The sequence below is a fragment of the Seriola aureovittata genome, chromosome 23, assembly GCF_021018895.1.
Source record: "Seriola aureovittata isolate HTS-2021-v1 ecotype China chromosome 23, ASM2101889v1, whole genome shotgun sequence".
Lineage (NCBI taxonomy): Eukaryota > Metazoa > Chordata > Actinopteri > Carangiformes > Carangidae > Seriola > Seriola aureovittata.
Window position 1 is genome coordinate 13,964,562 of NC_079386.1, and position 26,823 is coordinate 13,991,384.

General features: G+C 37.3%; 2 protein-coding genes across 10 annotated transcripts; both read left to right on the forward strand.

Moving 5' to 3' along the window:
• Nucleotides 1-153: 153 nt before the first annotated feature.
• LOC130164143 (uncharacterized) lies at nucleotides 154-5,495 on the forward strand. 4 transcript variants are annotated; one of them, XM_056368640.1, is made up of 8 exons: nucleotides 154-272; nucleotides 2,234-2,294; nucleotides 2,670-2,821; nucleotides 3,044-3,166; nucleotides 3,502-3,792; nucleotides 4,161-4,415; nucleotides 4,575-4,717; nucleotides 4,912-5,495. In XM_056368640.1, exons 3-8 carry the CDS (start codon nucleotides 2,758-2,760, stop codon nucleotides 5,296-5,298), a joined length of 1,263 nt encoding a protein of 420 aa, XP_056224615.1. In that variant the 5' UTR covers nucleotides 154-272; nucleotides 2,234-2,294; nucleotides 2,670-2,757; the 3' UTR covers nucleotides 5,299-5,495. The 4 variants fall into 4 exon arrangements, with proteins under 4 accessions (XP_056224615.1, XP_056224617.1, XP_056224618.1 ...); XM_056368642.1 differs by having other exon boundaries at nucleotides 2,670-3,166; XM_056368643.1 differs by lacking the exon at nucleotides 3,502-3,792.
• A 4,002-nt stretch (nucleotides 5,496-9,497) lies between these two features.
• LOC130164138 (immunoglobulin superfamily member 1-like) lies at nucleotides 9,498-26,579 on the forward strand. 6 transcript variants are annotated; one of them, XM_056368627.1, is made up of 26 exons: nucleotides 9,498-9,670; nucleotides 10,478-10,572; nucleotides 10,973-11,005; nucleotides 12,195-12,464; nucleotides 13,263-13,523; nucleotides 14,049-14,318; nucleotides 15,742-16,002; nucleotides 16,528-16,791; nucleotides 18,097-18,363; nucleotides 18,989-19,264; nucleotides 19,413-19,688; nucleotides 19,793-20,095; nucleotides 20,970-21,236; nucleotides 22,176-22,421; nucleotides 22,651-22,764; nucleotides 22,903-22,918; nucleotides 23,010-23,074; nucleotides 23,681-23,696; nucleotides 23,788-23,879; nucleotides 24,266-24,316; nucleotides 24,422-24,478; nucleotides 24,573-24,629; nucleotides 25,204-25,266; nucleotides 25,637-25,693; nucleotides 25,890-25,958; nucleotides 26,071-26,579. In XM_056368627.1, exons 2-26 carry the CDS (start codon nucleotides 10,536-10,538, stop codon nucleotides 26,076-26,078), a joined length of 3,696 nt encoding a protein of 1,231 aa, XP_056224602.1. In that variant the 5' UTR covers nucleotides 9,498-9,670; nucleotides 10,478-10,535; the 3' UTR covers nucleotides 26,079-26,579. The 6 variants fall into 6 exon arrangements, 5 of the variants coding, with proteins under 5 accessions (XP_056224602.1, XP_056224603.1, XP_056224604.1 ...); XM_056368628.1 differs by having other exon boundaries at nucleotides 10,481-10,572; XM_056368629.1 differs by lacking the exons at nucleotides 9,498-9,670; nucleotides 23,010-23,074; nucleotides 23,681-23,696 and having other exon boundaries at nucleotides 10,352-10,572.
• The last annotated feature ends 244 nt before the right edge of the window (nucleotides 26,580-26,823 follow it).

The window sequence follows — 26,823 nt, forward strand, 5'->3', positions numbered from 1 at the left end:
TTGTTGGCCTAACAACCTAACTGATTATCAGCATAATAAGTCAATCTACGTTTTTCTTTCCTTTAATTGGAGTCTCCCAAAACCAACAGCCAATCCAATTCCACGCTCAGGTAAAGGGGCGGGGCTTAGTTTTAAACCGCTCGGTATGGCGTTGGAAGGAAAAAGAAGCTAATTATCAGCATCCAGGCAACAGTGTTTGTTATATGAGAGCAATAATGTCCATAACTGGCGACCAGTTATCCCGTGACTTGGACTTTTGTGGTCTACAAGAGGTAAATACGAGTTTTCGTTTGGTTTTCAATACTGTGTGATAGCAAAAGGAAAACGAGTTATGTTGCTAATTGAAAGTATCAACAAACATTAGCATAATCGCTATTAGCTTTGCAGCCATACTGTTAGCTTTGCATATGAAGTAATTGGTTAAGACAAGCTATTGCTAGCTCGCTATGAAAAAGATTGTGGACTTGTTGCTTAGCTGCGGTATCTGATCCAGGAGACGGACATTTGTAAGTGTAAAATATATATATATATATATATATATATATATAGAGAGAGAGCGCGCGGTTAAGGCCTGTTCTTGAATGTGTGTTGTTTATTGCTTTAGGTAATGTGAACAAGCGAAACGGGCATTACTGTTTTAAGGCCTCTGGACCCCTAAGCCAAAAGTCAGGCCTGCTACAGACTTTTTTAGTTTACATTATGGTTTATGTTGCAGGCTGAGAGTGCGTGAGTGTGGGCCCACCATATGTTGTTGATGTGAGCATTTTGCACAATTAGAGCCCAATTAGAGGTAACAGGTGGAGATTTAAAAGCGGCTTGAATGTATTGAGAGGAGCTAATAATCATTTTGTGTTCAATATCAGGTATTATGTCAAGTTACATTTATTTTATAGGCGACCTTAAGTGATATTTTTTTGTGTTGTACCTGGACTGTTAAATAACTGAATGTGTTTACTGCATTTGAAGTATTCTTGTTGTGTCGTGTTTTGAATCAACTGTTTAAAGGGGTATATAAATATTGCCTACTAGATAAAACTCAAATTGGAGTTACTAATACTTACTACTGCTACTTATACTATATTTTCCTTAATCTTATTGCAGGGAGCCAGTTAATTCTAGTTTCAGAATAAAGGAATAAAGGTTGTAAGAACTGTGGTACTTTACTGTATATATTCAGGTAAAAGCGCAAATAAATTTGAAACTATGCCCATGGCCCCACCAAGGCAGTATGATCAGTTAATGTTATATAGCTATAGGGAACTGTGGGGTGTAAATAAATAAATTAATAAAATTAAAAAGACAAAATATTTTATCTGTCATCTACCTCATTAATGTACAATAGGTTTATTGCAGCTCAGATGAAGAGTCGCTAGAGTGTTTTGTGGTCATTTATTTTCAGTTTCTGTTTCTTTCTTCTCCGTTTCCGTTTCACTGTGTGTGTGACTTTGCTCCTCTCCACACACATAGAGCAAGAGCAGAGGAGAGACAAGTTGACAACTTGTTTCATTAAGTGCAATTAAAGCTCTCCAATAAGTGTTTTAAATCCATCTAAAACTAAAGAAGGATAGACGTAATTCTCAAATGTTTAAAAGCCACACAGTCAGTGTCGAGTATGCAAGCAGTTATGCTGCTGATGGCAGGGAAGCTAGCATTAGCAAGTCTGCTGTAGCTTCTGCTTCTGCAACCTAGGGGAAACACTGCACTCTTAATCACCTGAGCTTCCCGGTCAAGTGACAGTTCCCTGTCTGCTCCCTACTACTTAGGCCATCCCTTTGGCCCCAGTCGTTGTCAGATTGTCTGTGTTCCCGTGTGTTTCCCTATGTGCCTGCTCACTGCATGTAGTAACCTGCCTTCCTGCTTGTCCACCCATCTGTCTGTAAGCCTGATTCTTTTCAGTTTGTAAATTCCTAAGTTCCTTCACTACACCTACCTGCCTGTGTGTTAGTACTTTGGTTCTCCCAGCCTGTGTTGCTGCCTTCAGCTGTTACGCTCTGTAGTTAAACAGAACTCAGTCGAACAGAGACAACTTGTAATGGTAGCTGTAGCTTACTAAGCTAAGGACAACCTATGTTTTATTAGCAGTATTATGCTCAGACAAACAACAGCACTATATTATGGTATTTGGTACATTACCATAAAGCGGGATTTTCTTCACGGTAATGTACTATTATAGTAGTCACTGAATTACTTTCCCTCATGTCATAGTATTACCAAGGTGCTTTTTGTCTTTCAGGTAAAAAGTATGGCTGTAATTTCCATGACTTCAAAATCCCCACTGATGACATCTTCAACAGGTAATTCTTGACCTATAATGCAGCACATAGCTAATAATCAGCAACTGCCTTTATAGTACAGGTAAATGTATATTGACATACTTTATCTACAAAGATGAAGGTGAAAAACAAATAAGACATTTATTTCATTATTATTATTATATTATTTATTTCACCTTCCTGCATGAACCACAGGAAAACCCCACAGTCACATTGTTTGTTTGCACATTCAAAACCAAACCACCTGTGAATATACACACACACACACACACACACACACACACACACACACACACATGTTGACAAAAAGAGGCAAAATCTCTTATTCTTAAATCATGGTATAAGAGACAAAATAGCAGGAGGAGAAAGACTGACGTAATTGTATGCTACTTGCAGACGAGAAAAGATACTGTGTAAATGAAGTCTTCAAAATTCACAACAAGCAGCAGTGCTGTGCTGATCATTTAACCATGACGCCAGACGTATGAGAAGTAATGCATGGAGGCATTTTGGTTTCAACATCGTAGAACAAATATTTAAGGATAAAAGTAAGTGTGTATTCTGACTGTGTAAAATGCAACTATATTACAACAACAGAACATCCTGGTCACCTCGTCTTGTCTCTCAAATGAGGCTAATAGGCACATTAATTGTACAATGGAGTTAGGGTTCAGCAATGTGAGTTGTATTCAAATGAATTATGTCTCTGCTCTCACTGATTGGAACTTCAGTAACATCTGCGCTGTGTGCCACTTCCTGACCTTTCAAAGATGTGCTACATGCACCATCAAACCCATATAGAACTGTTTCCTGTTCAACAATTTCATACACAGTTCATGCAACGTTACGTGGATTAAAAATGTTTCTTCTTCTGAGTTGCTGGATTCTTGCAGGTAAGATTAATATTACATTCTGTTAATTAGTAGTCAATTTAATTTTGAAATTTGGCAAAATTATAAAGTTGCTCTTATGTTATTAGAAATGCAAATGAATCCCTTGTGCTCATACAGCATTATTAAAAGATTTTGCATATGTTTTCTAAGATTTAGAGATTTGCTTGCTACCATTTACCAACGTTTTACTGATTTTTGCTGCTACAAAACAAAAGAAAAAAATTTAATTTTATATCGACCTATCATACTTATCTCAGTATATCTTTTATCTAAAGTAGATGTTGTAAGGTGCAATAATGTATTTTACCACACTGTCTTTGGATCTGTCTTATCAGGAGTTATGGCAGAGGACCCAACAGTGACACATTATAAACTGAAAAACAGCTCGCTATGTCTACATGTTAGAAAACCACCGCCATATAAACGTGGTGAATGGACTTTTGGTGGAAAAGTTATTGCCAGTGATGAAATCAACCCCAACTACACAGAAAAGGTGGTTTATAATCATGCCAACCTTTCATTGTGTCTAAAAGAGCTGACACACACAGACACTGGCATCTACCAAGTCAGCTTCCGGGACCCTGACTTTAATAGTGTATCAGAAAAACACAGAGTCATTGTTCAAGGTAGGTTCTACAGTAGATGGTACATTGTCTTAAGACTGGCTTGATCTGCTTTATATGTCCATACCTTTCTGATTTTATGATGCATTTATCTTAAGATTAGCCTTAATACGTGAATGAATAGGCATAATGAACATAAAAGAATCTGTCACTGTCACCCTGTCATATGCAAATATTTCTCACTGCAACTTCAAAACTGCTCAATAGTTTGGTTCACTAGTTTAGATGTTGCTCATAGTTAGGAGACTGTTCACTACGTACATTCTTTCAAAGTATAATCATTTTTTCATGTTTGCAACTGGTAGCCAGCAGAGGGTGCCATTGAATTATTTAATGCACCATTCATTTATCTGCTTTGCTGGGTGTTGCAGAAGCTGTTCCTAGACCTGTCATCTTAATGTCAGTGCTGCGCTCCAACCTGTCTGCTGGATTCTGCAGTATCACAGTCAACTGCTCCATCAATGATGACTGGTTGTGGTCTGTCTGTGATGTGGACAGTTGTACAACATCTCAGAAGTCATTCAGTAAAGTCAACATCACCATCTCCTCTGACAACAGAACTGTTGTCTGCAGCGGCAACAACCATGTTAGCACAAATAATGTTTCTAAGAGCGTGGCAACAACGTGTAAGTATTGTATGTTGTTTTTAAATGTAGCCATATAGATTGTGTTTGTTGATTTACCACCCACTCAGTTATTGCAATGAAATACACAGAAATATTTTCACTCCCTTTTCATGTCTGAAAAGCATTATCTGCTAATAATGTATTTTTATGTCTTTCCAGGCTTCAGTAAATCTAATCCTGAACAGAAAGAGACTTCACAACCACTTTATGTAATATTAGTATTTGTTGCAGTGTGTGTATTTGTCTGTGCATTGATTGCTTTTATGGCTAAGAGACTTTCTTCAGAATATAATCACTGTCAGGTAAACTGCACTATTACTTTACTAAGCAATATTGATATTTGTTATATAACTTTATAAATAAATTTATAATAAATTAGAACAATTTTTTGACAGGATTGTGTACTGCCTTTTTAATGTTCATTTTTACAAATGTGAAATGTAGTTTTCACTGTTTTTTAAAGACACTGAAAACATATTTTATTGCTTATTTCCAGGGACAGACATCAACTGCTCAGTTAATACAAAGTCAGCCAACTGAGGAACAGCCACAACCTGAGCCTAGACTCTCTACCTCTTCCTCCAGTGAAGCTGAGGCCCCTTATGAAAACGTGGATGCCTCACAGCCCAGGCAGACCAGCAGTCCAAGAGAGGAAATGGGGTCCATGCCAAGTGAGAAAGCAGATACTGTCTACAGTTTTTTACAGGCAAAGAATGTGACTCCTTCTCTTGGCAAGAGTGACGGCAGTAAAGATATGAAAGGACACAAGATGATAGGAGAGGCATCAACTTCACAGTCTGTCATCGTGGATGAGGCAGAGCACCCGACACAAATTGACACAGTGTACAGTATGTTGCAAAAGTCAAAAAATCTGAAGTCATAGCACCACCTGCAGGTCAATCAAGATTTTCAGAAGAGATGAACATGACAAATGAAAGAAGCCTGCTATAAGGACATTCATTCAATATTTCCTTTTTTTTTTTTTTATTTTTTTACTGGAGGACAAATCTTTATAGTTTTGTTATTTGTGTAAAAATTACATGTATCTTCTTCAATAATACAATTTATTGGCCAATTTTCTGTGCTGTGTGGATTAATCAAATGAACATGTGAATGAACAAAACATGTCACTATAACATCAGGCATTGTAGCATCCTGTGTTGTCAGTGACAGCACCAGTAAGCTACAGACGGTCAACTGAAGTATGAGAGTTTATTCTTTACCAAAAATATTTTCATGCAATGCAAACCAAACATACAGCCTTAACAAAAACAGGAAGTGGAAAAGGTAGTATTTCATGTGAGTTTCAGAGATTCTGATATGACATGAGTACAAAGCAGTGAACCAGAACTTAATTGGGTCATTAGGATCTAAAATGGGTCACTTTTTCCTTAAAACCCTATTAGGACTTAGTGAAAATGTTGTTGGGTGTTTCTGTTAGTGTCTATACAGACTAGATATGCAACTTTCATGGCTGATTCAGATAAAAAGCCTATTACACTGATCACTAAAGGGCTTAGATTTTAGCATCTTTATATGATTTGAAACGTTAAACATACTAAAGGATTCCTACATTGTTCATGGGCCAACACACACAGAAGGATATACAGTGTGTACATGTAGAAAAGGAGCTATATGGTACTGCACTCACTCTAACTCTTCTTTCCATCTATCCTATCAACAAGTCAGCGTTGTACTAACTGTCCAAATGTTTAATTCTTTATCATTCCCTGCTTACATTCAGTCTCACTATTTTATGTTATTGCTTTTCTATGGAAGTGCTCTGATCAAATTGCAGTAGTAGTTAGTTGGATATATTGTTCATGATTCATTTTTCTGCCTAAACCCCGTTCTACTGTGTCATCCATGTCTTCTGGAAATGTTGCTGTAACTGTGCCCAAAGTACAATTCCTGGTATACAGTATATTTTTCCCCTTATTTTAATTAGTTTTTAGTCTAGATTTTATTTAACTCTATTTTATTTGAAATAATTATAGCTTTTAAAATATATTTTACTGTATTTCATTGTCTTCACTCTGTTATGGTCTAAACTTTTTTGGTCTTATCAATCATCCTAATTGAAATCCTGTAAATGTTAGTCAGTGACACTTTTTAAGCATTTTTTTTTTTTTTATGAAAATGATCAACCGGCAGAATAGCATGCACTAATGAAAGTCACATCTATGTGTTTCAATCAATATACTTCCTAGACCCAAGCACAGTGTGCAGTTTTAAATGGAAGCCTTTTCCATAAATGACCACTAGGGGGACTCAAATCATCAAATCTGAGACAAGGGCCCGATGACGTGTTATGTTATGAAAAAACTGAAACACTAATTACTTTCTGATCTTTTTCAATTTTAAACTAGTCATATTTTATTTCATAGCTAAATTTGCCCATCCTCTGGCCAAGGGAGATGCAGTTTATCTTGACAGAAAACTTACAGCAGGCTGTTAGGAAACTAACACATTCAGAGTGAAACCAGAGGGGAACTGAATATCTATGCAGTGTCAAAATTAGACAGAGCCATCTACAAGTGTCAGTGTTAACAGGAATAATCACTACAGAAGTTTTGCAGAAGTTGGGCTTTTTATTTTTACATTTTTTTTTATGCTTTACTTTTGTAAAGTAGTGGTACAGTATAAGGTGGAAAGTTTTTCACACTTAGGTATGAGTAGTATCTGTAGCTGATTTCATCTTTGCTTGAGTGTAATAAAATAGTAAATTAGTTACATACATAAAATTATATATTTTTTTAATTTAACTCTAAGGAAGGGTGTAGGACTATTTGCTGCCCTGCCACTCCAAAACTCATATGAAGTGAAATCAATTTGGAATCGTATTATGAAGACTAAAATTTGTCATTTTGCTGCTATACTGTTTTGACCATAGATAAAGACTGAATTTCTTTTTAAACAGTTTCATACTCAGAATTTCTGTAATGTTACAGGAATCATGAAAAAAAAGTTTCTGTTTCTATGCTAATGAGAACATACTAGTGAGAAAAGTGAAGTAGTATGTCATAAGAGTTTTCGCTTGCAGTGTCAAGTTCTGCAAACTCCTCATTTCTTGTGTCCTTGATCACTGCAGTGGTTGTTGGAGTTTCGTCTAATCAACACAGTACAATTGTTGTGTTGCTGGGAAGTGTTAAGGTTGAAATGTTTTCACGGATAATGCTTGTTCAAAATCATAGATGAATTCTCCCTTATATTTTAAGATTTTGAATTTTTAATAAAACAGCTGTTTGTCAGTTTGCATGTAATGACAAATGTCTTTTTGGTGGATCCATGTTGTGACGGGTGTGCACCTCAGACTCCTTCACCGGTGTCACTATAGACTAAAAAATATGAAAGTTGGCTGAACATATACTTACCTCTTCTCCACTAAATTCTGATTGTGCTTCATGACAGATCGCTTCCCAGAACCCATTGAGTTGGCTCAAAAACATTACATGTACTTTATGTCAATTAAACCAAAAATGGTTGAGTGTTGCACTAAAGGAAAAAACCGTTACCTAAATGAAAAGTAGTTTCCTTCTTTATGCCAGCCACTGACATCTCAGACTCGGATCTGCATTGTCGGACTTTGCTTAATCCTTGAGGTCCACTTCCTGGTTACAGCAAGTTCCAACAAACAACTTACTGTTTTGGGATCACATGCTTACCACTGCACCAATGAACGGTAGTGGTGCATAGCAAAAATCAAGATGCTGAAGCTTTCCATATTGACAACCCACCTTTGAATGCTATTTAAGCTGATTACGAACACAATAAGAGACTGTTGTTTCAACAGGTGATACTCAGTGTGTATCACTGGATTAAAAACATGATTTTGACTTTATTTTCTCACTAACCTGTGAGTGCTTGTGTCAAAAATGGGACAATATACTTTTTGACGAACATTAAGTAGTCGATATTGCTAGAATGACAAAAAAAAAAAATTCTTTGTTAGGCGTTAAGTTAAATGATTGTGAATCATATATGGACGTTCCAGTAAATCAATGGACCTGCAAATGAGAAAACAAAATAAGAAACATGACATCAATACAAAATCTATCTGAATGTTTTCGATTAGAATAAGCTCAACTGTTCTTTCGGCTACAGGCTTATCTGTATCATCTCTTTACCGAAAACAAATGGCCGTCATTTGTACTTGGAGCTGCTGTACTAAAAATGAGGAAATAGTCTGTCATTCAATGTGTACTATCAGCCAAGTGACATGTTTCACACCTAGCTGACCACATATACCAGATAGAGGTGAGAGGGTGTTAAAGATGCAGAACAGGGTGGGAGCGTTTATGACAAATTTTCACATGCTCAACCTTCTGGCTTTGCTTGTTGTTTTGTAATTATATTTCAGATATTGACCATTAACATCTTTATGCCACCACTAGTTGCTGTTCAAAAAATTCAACAATTAAAAACACAATTTCAAACATAATGCTCAAATTGCTACATTTTCAGTTAATATGCATTGCACTTGACTTAATTATCTACCACATGGCACATTCTGATTTGTATATTGTACTTCTTCATATCTGCTTGCAAATGCATTAGCTCTGAAATGTTTTGATGACAATGTATAGTTGTTTTTATCACAGCAACACATCTTAATGTGTGAAGAGGAACCTTTTTTTTTTTTTCACATGTGCTCATGCGCAGGCACTTGGCTTGCTTATTCTTAGGCCTTTGTTGCTCAAGTTTCAAAGTTATTTTAAAAGAAGCATGGATGTATTTCAAACTACATTAATTCAAGTTACATACATTAATTGGAGCTTTTATCTAACAGCTATGTGTCCACTTAAGTATCCAAGTTATTGCTTTATTGTTCAGGATTCAGATTTGATGTCCTGCGCCCTGTCTTTAGGGTGATTTGATTTTAAAATTAATCATAGTCTGAGTCTGTATTATTTTGCAAGACATTGCTGAGTTTATTCTGGCCCCCACACAGTGGATGAGTCCGCCCATGATGCTTCTTAACCACACGACCACCAGGCAGCCTTAGCCTGTGAGTTTTAGCAGACTGTTAAAGTGTCATGGTAACTGTGGTTGTTGAATACCAACAAAAATGCTTTCAGTTTCTTATGTCTATTCTGTATGAGAAAAACAATTAAATTACAGCTATGAATAGCAGAACAGGCTAGCTGGTATATGGGAGAGTTAGTCATTTTCTGTGTTTAGGGTTTCGCAGGAAGATTGTGCAGAAACCAGAATACCACCTCAAACTGAGAAGATCTGCAGATACTACTCTGAAGGTATCGGGTATTTTTCATCATTGTACTGCAGCTTAATTTTGTGATTTTAAGATGAAGACCTGGGGATATTTTCAGATAAAAATAGCATCTCAATGAGTGTGAGAATGTGTGATAAGTTGATTTCAGTGAGTCTTTCTCTGGTCTTTTCTGTGGCCATTGCAGAGAACATTTGAAAGTGTTTTTCTTTAAAAACACGGCTTCGTGCAAATTTAAAGAACCTGTGATTTTCAGAACTTGTGGTGCACAGAATGGAAATGCACTGGTTCAAAAACACCTGCTAATAGTGCTGTTGGTTATAGTGTGATTCACTTCCACATTACACAATGTATGCCATATTTACTATTTCATTGTCACTGATGCTCTCTTGAGTCCTAAGGTTTTATATCATCACCACAAGTGTTATTGCTGAGTATTTGAGTATTTCATCAGTAAATAAGTTTTGACATTTTATATCATACGTTATGGAAAGTGTTAAGCACAGACATACACAATGTACTGTGCGTACATGCAACACAATTCATGACATAACAGGCGTTGTGGATGCAAAAGACACAAACATTTGCCAAAAAACAAGCTAATATATCTTTTCAATGGGCAGGAAGTGTAAACATGTCAACGTGTACTGTGGTCAAAGCCATGTTAGCTGTCTTCAGTTTTGTACAAAACGGAAGGAAGAACAGAGAGGCTATACTCAGAAGGAGAAGTCGAGAGAAAGTCTAATCTCGTATTTGTATGAAATGTAACTTCTTCTTCCTACGTACGTCTCTTTCTCTCTCTCTCTTTTTGCTTGTTATTATTCATGTAAAGTAGAAACATTTCCCAGAAGCAGAGCAGCAGGGCGACGGTGTCAGTGCTGGATGTGAAGATGGGGCACACTCTGCTCTGTGTGCTGTCCTTATTCTGTGAGTACATCAGTCATTTTCACAATCTGTGACTGTCAGAGGCAGATTCATGATTTTATCAAGGTGGTGGTTTTGTTGGCATGACCATGTGTGTTGATTATTCTTGGTTCAGAGTGGTGGACTAAATACATGACTGTACTAGTTATTTTGGACAAACATTTGTACAATGCATGCACAGTATATAGTCTAAGGTATTATGTTTATAGATTTAATATATTTCTAATTTTATTTCATGTGTTTCTTCTGAGTTTTGTTTTTTGAGTATTGCCTCACAAATGAGTTGATAAGCAAGAGCTGCCTCAGCTGAAAATCCCCCTGGTTCTTAAATGCTGTAGTTTATTATGGTTTTGACTGTTTGTCAGATTGATCACGTCTGATGAGGTTTCAATCTTTATTTTAGTGCTGAATACACTCTTCTACGGAAAGGCTGAAGGTAACAAGTTCCTTCCTGTTTTTTCTCACTTATATAATATAATATTTTATATAGTATTTATCTCTGACTTATTACTGACAACGTCACTCTTAATCATATCGTCTTTGTGTTGAGATTTCATCATGTATGTAACATTTTATTTCATAGATCAATGCAAATTCTTAAATGACTTTGATGACATTTGTGCTCAACAGTATGAAATTGCATATTTTTCAAAACAGTTCATGTTGTATTTATCTCTCCTGGTTGGTGTTGGATGCACGTTCATGTACGAGGTTGTCATGTTGTGCTGACCCTCAGGGCAGAGCCTGTTACCTTCATACCGATTTCATGCATTCATCTGGTCATCTTAACAGGGCAGAGTAGTGACCCAGCAGAGGGCACTGATGAGTCTGGTATGAAGACAGAATCAAGCCCAGTCAGAGTCTGTCACAGTGTCCTGCATGCAGTACAGATTATCTCACTGACTTCAGTTGTTGGCATGTGTGCTGACTGCCACACAGTTTCTTTTGGTATCACCTGTAGGAGCTGTCAAAGTCAGAAATGATCAAATATTGCAGATATAGATGTTTGACAAATGAAAGGCAAAACCAAGAGGAAAAGTCTCTCTATGACGTTGGGACAGTATGAGCCTCCAGAACAACTAAAACTTTGTGAGGATTTTCAATATGAAATGACCAGAAACGTGGTTGTGAAATATCTAATTGACTGTGTCTGGGCAGTGTTGGAGGCTATGCATGTTGAAGGAGGGAGACCAAATGCTGTGCTGACCCTAATGTCAAACTGCATTTACTGAAGAGTCTGTTATTTTCATAGATAGAGTTTTTTCATGCATTAATCTGATCATGTCAACAGGGCAGCCTAATGAACAAGTGGACAGTGCAGATAACTCTCAAGGCGGGAAAAGATCAAACAAAGCTACAGAAAAGTAAAACAGTCCTGCCTGAAGATTTTAATAACAAAGAGTCATATGATTCATTTTTACACAGAAAGTAATTATACTCTGTGTTTGAGTCGTGGCATGTTGTGCTGGCTGCTGTGTTACACTTCTGTGTGAGCTGATAAGCGTGGACGCAAAGGGACTGAATGGATGGAATCAGTTAACTTCAACAAAACATGATTTATGATTGAGACGTGTGTTGGTGAACACTCTGTTAATAACATTTTTTTTTTTTTCTAACTTAAACAGATCCTGAACTGAAGGCCTCTCTGACAGCAGACAAGACAGTTATACCAGCAGGGGGCAGTGTGGCACTGACCTGCTCTGTGAACGGCTCTGCTGGTTTTACATATGAGTTCCTCAGAGTCATCTCAAACACTCATCAACTTCAGCGCTTTAAAGCTGGTGAATCAGACACAGAAAATATTTCCCAAGGAGGCGTTTACAGATGCAGAGGATGGAGACCAGAGAGAAATTCTTTCACAGCTGAAAGTGATTCAGTCACCATTCAGGAAACTGGTGAGTTAACCGATTTTCCCTGGAGTAAAACAACATGGATTCTTTAAATCATAAAACAATACATGAAGTGTGGAGGAGATCAGTTACAGCCCTGATGAATAAATGACTTAGGCCCAGTACCTCTTTATAAAATAAAGTTATAAAACAATTAGTAAAAACTTCATCAGGGCGTGAATATAATAGTTGTTGGACCCTTTAATTTGTTTACAAACACAATAGAGGAGTTGAGGGTCCTTTCTTAATGCTGTTCATATTTATTTATTAATATTTATAAACATCTGGAATTGGATAAAACATCTGACTTCTTCATGCAGTATTAGTAGACTTGACATTGAACATCACTCAGCTGCATGTTTAAGCAAACATTTTTTTATATTTTAAATTTATATTTTTCTTTTAATATTTGATATTTATTATCAAATTGTGTGAGTCAGTGATGGCAGATGAGCTGCTTTTTTCTCTTCTTCCTATTTGATTCTTTTGTCATTTCCCAGCATGAGAACAGACACCTCATTAAATTTGCTGTTGATTCTTTGTTCCTCAGTATATTGTCTGAAAACTTATTACACATTTTTATATATCTTTTCATGTTGAGTGTATTTATTTCTTTAATTGTATAAATAATTTAAAAAATATTTTTATACTATTTTTTTATCACCAATTTCACTGCTGTTTGTATATTTATTGCTTATCATTAATGATTATCATTACCATCTGAATTTGTGCTGAAAAGTATCAAGTTTTGTCTCTTGATTTTATACTTTTAGTTGTTTTCTGACTGTGTATTTCTGTCAACAGTTCCCGTTAGGGTCATACTGCAAACCTACTGGTCTGTGATATACAGTGGTGAGAAGATCACTGTCAGATGTGAGATCCAGGGAGGTGGAGGCACTGGGTGGACGTATGAATGGAGAACACCCAGCTCAAACAATCCTCCATCACGCAGTGAATACACTATCAGCAGAGTTACTGAGTCTCACAGTGGAGACTACAGCTGTAGAGGTAGCAGAGACTATTACTTAACAGAGTGGAGTCGGGTCATGAGATTGACAGTATCATGTGAGTTGGACCGTTTTTCATTCATTCTGAAAATGTCATGTTTCTTAATGTTTTCATTGATGTAAATTAAACAGGAAACATTTTCCCTCCAACAATAATGAAGTCTCTGAGCAACAGCTCAGTAACAAATAGTGTTTGTTGTTATTGTGAGAACAGAGGAAGTGAAGTGGAGCCATGATACAGTGAGCTGTTGAGATGTAATGATTGACAGAGAAATGCTCAGGGAAGAACAGAGAACTATGTGCTTTTCTTCCATGAAGTGAAGAACAAATCACAGTGAGTCTGTGCTGAGCTCACCAACAGGACCTCAGCACCTGTATCACTTCCTGTATGGGAACCATGCCACTGATCACTGCACTAATACAACATGAACACTACCTAGTTAGTGAGTTATGTGGGAACTCCTGTGTTTCCTAAATCACTTATCAACCAATGAGAGTCATGTGATGTTTGTCACTTTCATGTGATGGTAGTAGCTGTTTTATTCCACTCATTTAATTGCTTCTTTTGGTTCAATGTGAACAGCTGATAAACCCAAGGCCACACTGAGAGCAGACACAACAACCATACCAGCAGGGGGCAGTGTGTCACTGACCTGCTCTGTGGATCGTTCTTACAGCTGGAAATACGTCTGGTTCAGACGAACCTCTGTCTCTTCTAAAGCTCAGACTGTAAGAGACACAGACCAACCAAACACAGTCATAACACAAGGAGGCGTCTACACGTGCAGTGGAAGGAGAGGACAACCAGAGTTCTTCACACAAGAAAGCAGTAAAGTCACCATTAAGGAAACTGGTGAGTTTAGTCATTTGTTCTGGAATAAAACAACATTTATTCTTTAAATCTCTTCCTCTGTTTATCAGCAGTGTAAGAAAGAGACGTTTTGATACCAACAGCAAATAGAAGCAAAACAATGATTAAATGTCAGTAGCTCCTGAAGCTCTGATGAAGGAGAAAACACAACGTTCATCCCTCTTCATGTTGTGCACAGAGTCAAGACGAGACTGGAAGGTGCTTCTTGTCTCAGAGTCATTTCTATCATTTAGAAGAATTTGTCTGCTTGTTCCAGTGTTTGTAAACTTGTTGTCATCCTTCAGTCCACCACATGTTTTACACAAGAAGCTTTTTAGTGTCAGTTTAGATTTGAAATTGTGGAGATTTTAGATTTTTTCAATGAAAAGATCTCAAACATTTAGAGACACTAATGTCAGGTGAGAGTATATGCTAGACTTGCTCCATCTATCTTTCTTTCTCTATAATATATTTCTACATGTCAGACTGTAGTTTTATTCTGAAAACATGTAGTGAAGGACAGAGGCACATTTAACATCATCAAGATTTTTATTTCACATTAAAAAACTCATCAGGAGCAGATGGGGGGGTTAACTCATGAAAAAAATAGAATATAAATATAAACAGGAAGTAAATACTGAAACATCCTCCTATGAAACCTACTTAAACAGTGATTTAAAAGCTTCTAAGAAACAGAAGTTGTTTACATGACGTTGAGATCTTTGGGCTGATGTTCAGTTTCACAAACAGTTTAGGCCTGAGAAGATTTATTTATTTATCATCTGTTGTTCCCTAACACCTCCACCTGCTCCTTATTTAAAATTTAACCAAAAGATAAAAAATGCAAATTTACTTATTCTACTCTTTTATGTTCTAAATACAAAGTCAACACGATTCACCTTTATTGATCTTGAACTGAATCTCTTCCCATATCGTCACTGATCTGCTGGAACAGTAACCTCAGCGTGAGATTCAAGACTCAGTCAGAGAGAATTATCAGACTGTTGTTCTAAATAACTGGAGACAAACAGCCTGTTGTGTCTGCTCTGTGTCAGTGTCTGTGGAAAGTCTACCAGTCTGTTGGAGAACTGCTGTCACCCTCTGTATGCTGAGTTTCAGCTGCTCCTCTCAGACTGTATCTGACAGTCACATTAAAAACATGAGCACAAAGTCCCTGTGGGAAAGAGCTGCTCCTGATGCACAGTTGTTACTTTTCTTCCTGATTAATTTCTTGTTGTCCAAAGTCGTTTTCTTTGGAGACACTGTTTGATGTTTTCATGTGTTTGTAACTTAAACTGATGCTGTTGTTCATGGCTGTTGAGTTGTTTGTATTGTTTATTTAACCTTAATACAGATGATTCTTATTAGAAACAGCAGCAAGAGTTATGACATTTGAATCCTCACTGTGTATTTTTTATGTCAACAGTTCCCAGTAGGGTCATACTGCAGCCCCACTGGTCTGTGATATACAGTGGTGAGAAGATCACTGTCAGATGTGAGATCCAGGGAGGTGGAGACACTGAGTGGACGTATGAATGGAGAACACCCAGATCACTCAAACCTTCAGGTCAACATGAATACACTATCAGCAGAGCTGCTCTGTCTCACAGTGGAGGCTACAGCTGTAAAGGTAGAAGTGACTATTCCTTAACAGAGTGGAGTGACGTCTTGACATTGACAATATCACGTGAGTTGGACCGTCTTTCATTCATTCTGAAAATGTCATGTTTCTTAATGTTTTCATTGATGTAAATTAAAGAGGAAACATTTTCCCTCCAACAATAATGAAGTCTCTGAGCAGCAGCTCAGTAACAAATAGTGTTTGTTGTTATTGTGAGAACAGAGAAAGTGAAGTGGAGCCATGATACAGTGAGCTGTTGAATTGTAATGATTGACAGAGAAATGCTCAGCGAAGAACAGAGAACTATGTGCTTTTCTTCCATGAAGTGAAGAACAAATCACAGTGAGTCTGTGCTGAGCTCACCAACAGGACCTCAGCACCTGTATCACTTCCTGTATGGGAACCATGCCACTGATCACTGCACTAATACAACATGAACACTACCTAGTTAGTGAGTTATGTGGGAACTCCTGTGTTTCCTAAATCACTTATCAACCAATGAGAGTCATGTGATGTTTGTCACTTTCATGTGATGGTAGTAGCTGTTTTATTCCAATCATTTAATTGCTTCTTTTGGTTCAATGTGAACAGCTGATAAACCCAAGGCCACACTGAGAGCAGACAGAACAACCATACCAGCAGGGGGCAGTGTGACACTGACCTGCTCTGTGGACGGCTCTGATGACTGGAAATACTACGGGTTCAGACGTGACTCACACTCTGCAGCTGATCCAGTAAGAGATGTTAGAGGAGTTATGGTTGTCACAGAGGGAGGTTTCTACCGCTGCAGAGGAGGGAGAGGAGACCCAGAGTTCTTCACTCAGAACAGTGAGGAAGTCCTCATTCAGAAAACTGGTGAGTTTAGTCATTTGTTCTAGAATAAGACAACATACACTTTTTAAATCTTTTCTTCTGAAGAAAAGAGGAAAAAAAAAAAAAAAATTTTGTGCACAGTCAAGACAAGACTGGAAGGTGCTTCTTGTCTCAGAGTCATTTCTATCATCTAGAAGAGTTTGTCTGCTTGTTCCAGGATTTGTAAACTTGTTGTCATCCTTCAGTCCACCACATGTTTTACACAAGAAGCTTTTTAGTGTCAGTTTAGATTTTAAATTGTGGAGATTTTAGATTTTTATTAAATAGATCTCAAACAATGAGAGTGGCTGTTTTCAGGTGAGTGTATTCGCTTCTTTCTCTCCATTGTTTTATTTCTACATGTCAGTCTGTAGTTTTATTCTGTAAACACGTAGTGAAGGACAGAGGCACATTTAACATCATCAAGCTTTTTATTTTACATTAAAACCCTCATCAGGAGCTGATGGGGGGTTAACTCAGGAAAAAAATAGAATATAAATATAAACAGGAAGTAAATACTGAAACATCCTCCTATGAAACCTACTTAAACAGTGATTTAAAGGCTTCTAAGAAACAGAAGTTGTTTACATGACGTTGAGATCTTTGGGTTGATGTTCAGTTTCACAAACAGTTTAGGCCTGAGAAGATTTATTTATTTATCATCTGTTGTTCCCTAACACCTCCACCTGCTCCTTATTTAAAATTTAACCAAAAGGTAAAAAATGCAAATTTACTTATTCTACTCTTTTATGTTCTAAATACAAAGTCAACACGATTCACCTTTTATTGATCTTTAACTGAATCTCTTCCCATATCGTCACTGATCTGCTGGAACAGTAACCTCAGCGTGAGATTCAAGACTCAGTCAGAGAGAATTATCAGACTGTTGTTCTAAATAACTGGAGACAAACAGCCTGTTGTGTCTGCTCTGTGTCAGTGTCTGTGGAAAGTCTACCAGTCTGTTGGAGAACTGCTGTCACCCTCCGTATGCTGAGTTTCAGCTGCTCCTCTCAGACTGTATCTGACAGTCACATTAAAAACATGAGCACAAAGTCCCTGTGGGAAAGAGCTGCTCCTGATGCACAGTTGTTACTTTTCTTCCTGATTAATTTCTTGTCGTCCAAAGTCGTTTTCTTTGTAGACACTGTTTGATGTTTTCATGTGTTTGTAACTTAAACTGATGCTGTTGTTCATGGCTGTTGAGTTGTTTGTATTGTTTATTTAACCTTAATACAGACGATTCTTATTAGAAACAGCAGCAATAATTATGACATTTGAATCCTCACTGTGTATTTTTTATGTCAACAGTTTCCAGTAGGGTCACTGTGACTCTGCAGCCCAACTGGTCTGTGATATACAGTGGTGAGAAGATCACTGTCAGATGTGAGATCCAGGGAGGTGGAGGCACTGGGTGGACGTATGAATGGAGAACAACCAGCTCAAACAATCCTCCATCACACAGTGAATACTCTATCAGCAGAGTTACTGAGTCTCACAGTGGAGACTACAGCTGTAGAGGTAGCAGAGACTATTACTTAACAGAGTGGAGTCGGGTCATGAGATTGACAGTTTCATGTAAGTTGAACGTCTTTCATTTATACAAAAATTATGTTTTCCTATTTTTAAAATCTCTTTCATCTAAATAAAACAACAAAAACATTTCAGACATCATTGTAGCTCTGTTCAGTCACTCAGTGAAAAATGTTCTTTAGTTTAGTAACAAAGGAATGAAAATGAGCTTTTTACTGTAACATCAGAGTAACTTTTTAAGCACTATACAGTTCTGATACATGAAAAATAAAATGACTTGTGGTTGTTTAATGAGTCCACAGTTTCCACTGACATCCCCTCAAAAATGAAAGTGTTTTTTGTGGCTGTACACATGTAGTTTTCTTTGTAGCAGAAGTAAGTTATGATGCAGTTGATTCAGTTGTTTTGGCTGAGATGTTGATATATTCATTTATTTATTTCCATCATTAATCCCTAGAGGTGTCAGGTTGTGAAAACTTTAGAGAAAGAGTTTGGTCTCTTCAGTGTTGACAGAGGGCTGCATGTGAGTTGGGTGAAATCAGTTTCAATGAATCCACCTGTAATAACTGTCAGTGTTTTAAGTCTGCTCAGAGTTTATGAAACAAGGTAACAGGGAACAAATCCTATTTTAACTATTGACTTGTTTTGTTTTTCACTGTGAACTAAACAGCAAATAAACCCCAGGCCTCTCTGACAGCAGACAGCAGAGTCCTACCAGCAGGGGGCAGTGTGACACTGACCTGCTCTGTGAACCCATCATCTGGTTGGAAATACTACTGGTACAGAGAGAATAAACTCTTTGAACCTCTGAACACACATGATGCTGTTTCCCAGACAACTGGAACAACCAGTGTCTCACAGGAAGGACTCTACAGGTGCAGAGGAGAGAGAGGAGACCCAGTTTACTACACACAGTTCAGTCAGTCAGTTGAGATTGACACCATTGGTGAGTTTGGCAATAAATGCACAATGTAGAAGAAGAAGTCTATTGTGTATTCATGATGCATCATTAGGATTGAGAAAAAAAAAATCTAATGTTAATTGAAACTCTTGGTATTTTTATGTTCTTATCATAAATCCTTGAACATGAACAGTCCCAAACACGGCTGTTGTGACTCTGCAACCAAACTGGCCTGAGATATACAGAGGAGAGACGATCACTGTCAGCTGTGAGATCCAGGGAGGAGACACTGAGTGGACGTATGAATGGGAAATTAACAGCTCACTCAAACCTTCAGATCAACATGAATACAGGATTAGTTCTGCTTCATCATCCCACAGTGGAGACTACAGGTGTAGGGGCAGAATGAAAAGTGCACAACATAATACAACAGAGTGGAGTGATTCGGTCAAATTGACAGTGTATGACAGTAAGTCTGATCTTATTTCATTTAAACTGAAAATCTAAACAACTCATGTGTTTAGAGATAATGTCATAACATGTTTTCATTCTGAGAAAATAACTTTCCAACAGATAAACCCCGGCCTGTCCTCACTGTGTCTCCATCATGGCTGAGTCCTGGAGCCTCAGTAACTCTGAAGTGTGAGGTTGAACTTCCATCTGCAGGATGGAGGTTCTACTGGTACAAGGCTGTTCCTGATGGATCACAGCGCTCCTACAGCTATGAGCTGCTCCCTGGAAGCAGCAGTGGGACTGAACAGGATTCCTACATCGTCCATGGTCAGACACACACAGCAGGATATGTGTGTAAGGCTGGAAGAGGAGACCCAGTGATTTACACTGAGAATAGTGAACTAAAGTTTGTCTGGTCTGGAGGTGAGTTTGTTGTTTCTTTAGTGTTTTTTCTGTCAAGAAGCAAATGTTCAGTCATTACCTAAGTTCATCCATGTTTTTGTCTGTGAGCAACATTTCCTAAAAACAAATATTCATGTTGGTAAAGAAATGTATTTTTACATTCATGGTCCCCAGTGGAAGAAATGTACTGATTATGGAACTGGGTTGAATATCCTTCTCTCCTTGTTTCCTTCTGTCCTTCCCTTATCCTTCTTCAGTTAATCTGAAAGCATCAAAAGCCACAAACAAACACAGAGATACAAGGTTTCCACCTCTCATTGAAGTGCAGCTCCACTTTCTTCAATGTGTCCTTTTATTTTGGATACTTGAGCTCATCTTAATGTTTATTCTCAATTGCTTTTCCTCCCCCAGCAGACAGGACAAGTGCAGTTGGAGAGTTGACTCAGTGGTCAGGCAGGTGCACAGACAGATGAATAAATAAATAACAATAAAAGACTTCAGCAGGTAACAAAGCAGTTAGAGACAAGATAAACAAACAGTCATAAAACTGACACAAATCTAACGAGACAAATAAGAGGAACACACTTTTATATAAAGACAAGAAGCATCTTTTAACATGAAATACACACCTCTGTATGTTAGACAGGCAGGTAAAAGTAAAGTGTAGAAAAACATCCATGGAAACACCTGGAACCACTCAGCAGCATCATTCATTTCTCTGCTGTCTGTCCATGTGCTGTTTGTTCCAAACTCTGCATCTTGTTTCAGTGTTGGTGCTGCTGATGTTTCTAACACTCACCAAACAAAAGATGAACAAAGGAATATTTACACTGAGCTCTTTTTAATGTTCATATCTCTGTTGCTGGTTTGACCCTTTTCTATGTTTGTTCTTCAGATGTTCGTCCATCAGCGTCTCTCACAGTGAGTCCTGACAGAGTGCAGCACTTCATCTATGACTCTGTCTCACTGAGCTGTGAGGGAAACTCTACTGAGTGGAGAGTGAGGAGGTTTGATGAGAGTAAATACCTGTCACACTGCTCTGACTTCGGGATAATTACTGGATCCACATGTAACATTTACAGTTATGGGCCCAGTGATGCAGTGTACTGGTGTGAGTCTGGATCAGGAGAGTTCAGCAACACAGTCAACATCACTCTACAGAGTACGCTTTATTGCATTTTCTCTCTATTTCACTTTTTCATGAATCTGAATTATTGTTAAAATCTCATGTGAGTTAATTGATAATGTCTTAGAATTGAGTTGTTACATATATAGTTCCTTGGAGAGTTCGATCTGTTACATGGTTTAATCATTAATTATATGTTACCAAACAAAGAAAATCATTTCCTCCATGTCCTGAACACTTCACATAAATAGGTTGTTACTGAATGAAAATCAAATGTCAATGTTCAGTCAGTCTTCTTCGTTATTTAGCAGCATCATGATGTTGGTGGCAGGTCTCACTTCACTCACTTCATCTCTTCACAAAACAAATCACGTCCAAATTCTGGCCACAGTAAATATCTTCCTCCTTCCAAAGTGCTAAGTGTAACAAGCCACTGAAAACATTCAATAGTTTAGTTTAGTTTTTTTTCCTTCAGATGATCATATAAAAAATAATAAATGGTGTTAATTTAAATAATATTGATGAGCACACATTAATTATGTCCCCATTCTCTCTTGAGCTAATGAAGCACAACTTGGCTTCTCATCTGTGGCTGCAACTAAACATCACATCAACATCATCATAGTCACATCTTTCCTCTCATCCTGTCACACGTTGCCTCTCATCATGATGAGGCTTTGGTTTAGTGTCGCTCTTGTATGTTGACAGATGATCTGAAGGAAACAACTACAGTAGAATTTACAGGACAATGTAAAAAGCTGTTGTTTATTTGGCAACAGGTTCTGTAAAACACACACAGCAGGTTGTAAGTAAACAAGATCAAATGTCAGGTCTTATGATCATCCTGTAAAATAAATCAGCAGTGAATAAGAATAAAAGCATATAATTAATCCATTCTCATCATGTCTGTCAGCTGGTTCTAAAGCTCTGCACCAGCTGATCTCTGACTGAAACTTCATATTCTGACTGTTACAGATTATTATGGTATTATCCTGCTGAGCCCCGTCCGTCCTGTGACTGAGGGAGAGTCTGTCACTCTTGGCTGTAAACTCAGGACAGAACAACATCTTTCCAGTGTGTTTTTCTATCAAAATGACAAACTCATCCAAAATGATTCCAGAGTGGAGCTGAATATCTCTGCAGTGTCACAGTCAGATGAAGGTTTCTACAAGTGTCAGTCCTCAGGACGAGAGTCAGCACAGAGTTGGATGTCAGTTAAAGGTGAGTAGGCTTAAAATATTTGATTCTTTTCCTATTTTGTGAAGTGTGTTGCTCTGACAAAGGAACACTGTCAACATATAGTATATTCAGATGTATTTTTTAAAGTTTTGTTTTTCCTAAGGCTTGTAGCCACCTGTCTTTCATTTTTATGAAATGCCTTTATCAATTCTGTTAAGAAGAGGTGTATCAATATTGTTAACATTTAATTAACAATTAATATTTACAATAGCTGTGCCAAGACCTGAAAGCTCTTCATTTCCCGTGTGGCTGATCGCTCTGCTGGTTTGTGGAGTCGTCCTTGTTCTTCTCCTGCTCCTGTTGTTTCGCTTCAGACAGTCCAAGGGTGAGGCATTTTCCCTCTGACATTAAATGGTTTACTTACTCTTTAATTATTCAAATAAATAGAAGCACCCTGTTCTCACGACATAAAATAGCAGTAGAACAATTTAAAATCATCTAACATCAAATATCTCTTTCACAGATTCACGCTTCATCAGGTCAGTGCAACACTCTCTTCTCCAGTCTGAAATGTAACAGCAGTACATTCTTCTACTGTGTTAAATTTACTGTATTTATTACATGTTTTAGGCCGATCCAGTCACAGAGCACCAGCTCAACCACAAATTATGGAGTTCACCAGAATGAAATTCAACGTAATGAATATGCCTCTCCTCTAAATGCTTGGCATTTTATTTACATTTCTTTTTTTTTTGACTTTTCATTGACTCTTCATTAACATTTCTTACACTCAGTTTCTGATCAGATGATTTCCAGAGATTGTTATTAATAAGATGAATAAATAAATAACAATAAAAGACTTCAGCAGGTAACAAAGCAGTTAGAGACAAGATAAACAAACAGTCACAAAACTGACACAAATCTAATGAGACAAATAAGAGGAAAACACTTTTGTATAAAGACAAGAAGCATCTTTTAACATGAAATACACACCTCTGTATTTTAGACAGGCAGGTAAAAGTAAAGTGTAGAAAAACATCCATGGAAACACCTGGAACCACTCAGCAGCATCATTCATTTCTCTGCTGTCTGTCCATGTGCTGTTTGTTCTGTTTGTTCTTCTCCTGCTCCTGTTGTGTCGCTTCAGACAGTCCAAGGGTGAGGCATTTTCCCTCTGACATTAAATGGTTTACTTACTCTTTAATTATTCAAATAAATAGAAGCACCCTGTTCTCACGACAAAAAATAGCAGTAGAACAATTTACAATCAAAAAATCTAACATCAAATATCTCTTTCACAGATTCACGCTTCCTCAGGTCAGTGCAACACTCTCTTCTCCAGTCTGAAATGCAACAGCAGTACATTCTTCTTCTGTGTTAAATTTACTGTATTTATTACATGTTTTAGGCCGATCCAGTCACAGAGCACCAGCTCAACCGCAACTTATGGAGTTCACCAGAATGAAATTCGACGTAATGAATACGCCTCTCCTCTAAATGGTTGGCATTTTACTTACTTTTTTTTTTTTTTTTTACTTTTCATTGACTCTTAATTAAAATTTCTCACACTCAGTTTCTGATCAGATGAATGTTAATCATAACCTGAAGTCCACAAGACTGGACGTCGTTCTTAAAAATGAAGCCGTCTCAAGAATTTTGTCAAATAATCCTTTGGCCACATCCACAAAAGATCAGAGTATTTTACACTGATTCTACTCGAGCTGAACCTAAACTTCAAGACGGATAGAAACCACAAATATTATTCACCTTAAACACAAATCAACAAACAAAAAACCAACTGTGGATTTTTGTTAAAAATGTGATATTTGTTTTGTATAATGGAGGTAAAAGGATTATTCTGACCTCAGCTTGCTCTGTTACTGTAGGTGATACTTGTCTCTATGACACAATCAGAGACTCTGAAGATGCTGACAATGGTACAGTATTTACCTTTTGATTAACGTGGGACAGTTACAAATACAACACCACAGGGGTTTGATATAAAATCCTTTAACTCAAATATATGTTTATTTTACCTGCAGGTGAATCCCAGGATGTGACATATTCTTCTATTGAACTTAAAAACATTAGAAAGAAGAGTAAGTACTCCAAATGTAGAAAGCAAAGAGAGAGTTTTTGACCTGCAGTGCCTAAAAAATATAGTTCTTTTCTTTTCTAAATTCCTCTTAACAGAGAAGCATCTTGAAGCAGCTGAGACCTCCGTTTACTCTGATTTGAAGACAGGAACAGGTATGCTCAGATTCTGTATTGTTTCATCTACAATATGTGATTGTCACTGTGTGTTGTGTGGCATTACTTTCCAGTATATTTCCATCTCACAGATACGGAAGAAAACAGATTTTCTCTCTCTCTTATATTTTCACTCTCTGGTCACACTGTTGCAGATTATGAAATACTGTTGCTTATACGTGGAAATTCCCCCTCCACCTTCTCCTTTTTGTCTTCCATAAATGAGTTGGCACAATCATTGATAATTAAAATGTATAAATAGTCTATCACTGACATTATTTCCCCACCCTTTGATACGTGTTTTTGGCTGGCAGTTTGTCGCTCACGGCATCCACAGGTTCTGACCCAGAGCAAACCGTCAAACAAGACGAGACACAAAAACAAACGTGATACGCATTAGCTGCAGTGTCAGCGTTGTCGTGACAGTGTTGTGACAACTGCTTTTTGTGTATTTTGATTTTCATTTCAGTATCTTATGCGACACAAAAGCATAAGCATCCCGTATTTTTTTGCCCTGTCTCTCTACTTGTAAATCCATCAGCTGTGTATTATAGAGATCTGGCTTCTGTTTTAGACAATAGTCCCATGTATGCCGAGGTCAACATCATCAGCAAAGGAAAAGCCAAGAAAAAGAAAGGTTAGTAAAGTCTTCATTCACCTGCGTTTGTATTTTCCAACATGTTGGCCTTGGACACGGTGTGATGTGTGTTTAATATTTGTAAAGTAGTTGCTGTGGTAATTACTTTTTTTTCTTAGTGAGTGTCTCTTTAGTAATGTATGGTGTGTTTATCATATGTTTTATATTCGTGCTGAACAACTGTTTACTTACATTTCCACTACATCAGTAAACTCTGTAAAAGCCATATTACTCTACCTGGTTAGTTTCAGCACGAGGGGCATTACAATACTGTCATTTTGCTTAGAGGAGATGTTAACCCTGACAATCTACCTGTCAGTTCAGTACTTCACCTTCAACGGTCTCGATCTAATCATCTCTCCTTTCACAGGAAACTCAACTCCTGCTGCAACTGATGAGACTCTTTACTCTGAAGTGGAAGGACCAGGTACATCTTTTGGTGATAATGCTGCCATGCTATTTGAATATTATGCTGATTTTAGGAGTTGCAACACATGACATATGTCAGAAAGCAGCTTTACATCTGGGATAAACCTTTGTCTTACTTGAAGCGACAATCTAACTGTCAGTTCAGCACTTTATCTTTGGCAACCGTCTCAATCTAATCATCTCTCCGTTCACAGGAAAATCAACTCCTGCTGAAACTGATGAGACTCTTTACTCTGAAGTGAAAAAAACAGGAACTTCTTTTGGTAATAATGCTGCCATGTCATTTGAATATTGTGCTGATTTATAACTGAGTTATAACTCAGCTTTGCATCTTGGATAACCCTATGTCTTTTTTCTCTTGTGTTTTTCTTCCAGGTCTGTAAAGAAAGCTGCATCATCAAAACCAAAGTAAAATGGCTGACAGTATCTTCTGAAACAATTGTGAGCACCTCTGCTTTCCAAATATCAGACATGCTCACTATTTTATACTGTTAATTTGTTAATAGATTATGTAAATAAATTGGTTTGATACTATTTTAGCACAAGGCACAACAGATCTGAGGTGTATTCACATTAAATATTTATGAGTGGTGTTATTATTATTATTTTTATTTTTAATAATTTTTTTAAATTTTTAAGTTATTTTGTCACTTATTTGTACGATTTTAGTAGGAAACTTTGAATACAGGCTGTTCCAAAAAGCAGCAACAATTAGCAGTTTGATGCATTATATTTCAGCTTTAGTACTCAAGTTATTGTGCAGTTTTAAAGTCATTAAGTGTGAGATGATAGATGTTAGATTTCAACAGTGTTTTGTGTGTTTAACCTGTTTGACATAATGTGAGTGTGATCCAGCTGTTCTCAATAAAATACCACCAATACGACTGAATTGTTTTGTCAATATTTATTCTCATATTTTTGTTACAATTTGCAAATTTAACATTAAATGAAGAAAAGAAAAGTAGCTAGGTGCTCCTGTCCCCTTTTAGTATTAACTAGTAATACATTTGAATTCTCATACAGGGTTTATTTAATCAGTCTGTCTGAAAAGTTAAAGCGTATTCCTGTGCGCGGTCTGTGTATTTTAAATGAAATATGAATCCACTATTGTACTGGACAGAACAATTT

What these genes read in the sequence shown, in the direction of transcription:
- LOC130164143 (XM_056368640.1), top strand. Translation starts at nt 2,758, where the DNA reads ATGAGAAGTAATGCATGGAGGCATTTTGGTTTCAACATCGTAGAACAA. An exon ending in ACACAGAGTCATTGTTCAAG is followed by an intron (nt 3,793 to 4,160) that starts GTAGGTTCTACA and finishes TGGGTGTTGCAG; the next exon opens with AAGCTGTTCCTAGACCTGTC. An exon ending in CAGAATATAATCACTGTCAG is followed by an intron (nt 4,718 to 4,911) that starts GTAAACTGCACT and finishes GCTTATTTCCAG; the next exon opens with GGACAGACATCAACTGCTCA.
- LOC130164138 (XM_056368627.1), top strand. Translation starts at nt 10,536, where the DNA reads ATGGGGCACACTCTGCTCTGTGTGCTGTCCTTATTCT. An exon ending in CAAATTGACAGTGTATGACA is followed by an intron (nt 19,689 to 19,792) that starts GTAAGTCTGATC and finishes ACTTTCCAACAG; the next exon opens with ATAAACCCCGGCCTGTCCTC. An exon ending in TAAAAACATTAGAAAGAAGA is followed by an intron (nt 24,479 to 24,572) that starts GTAAGTACTCCA and finishes TCCTCTTAACAG; the next exon opens with AGAAGCATCTTGAAGCAGCT.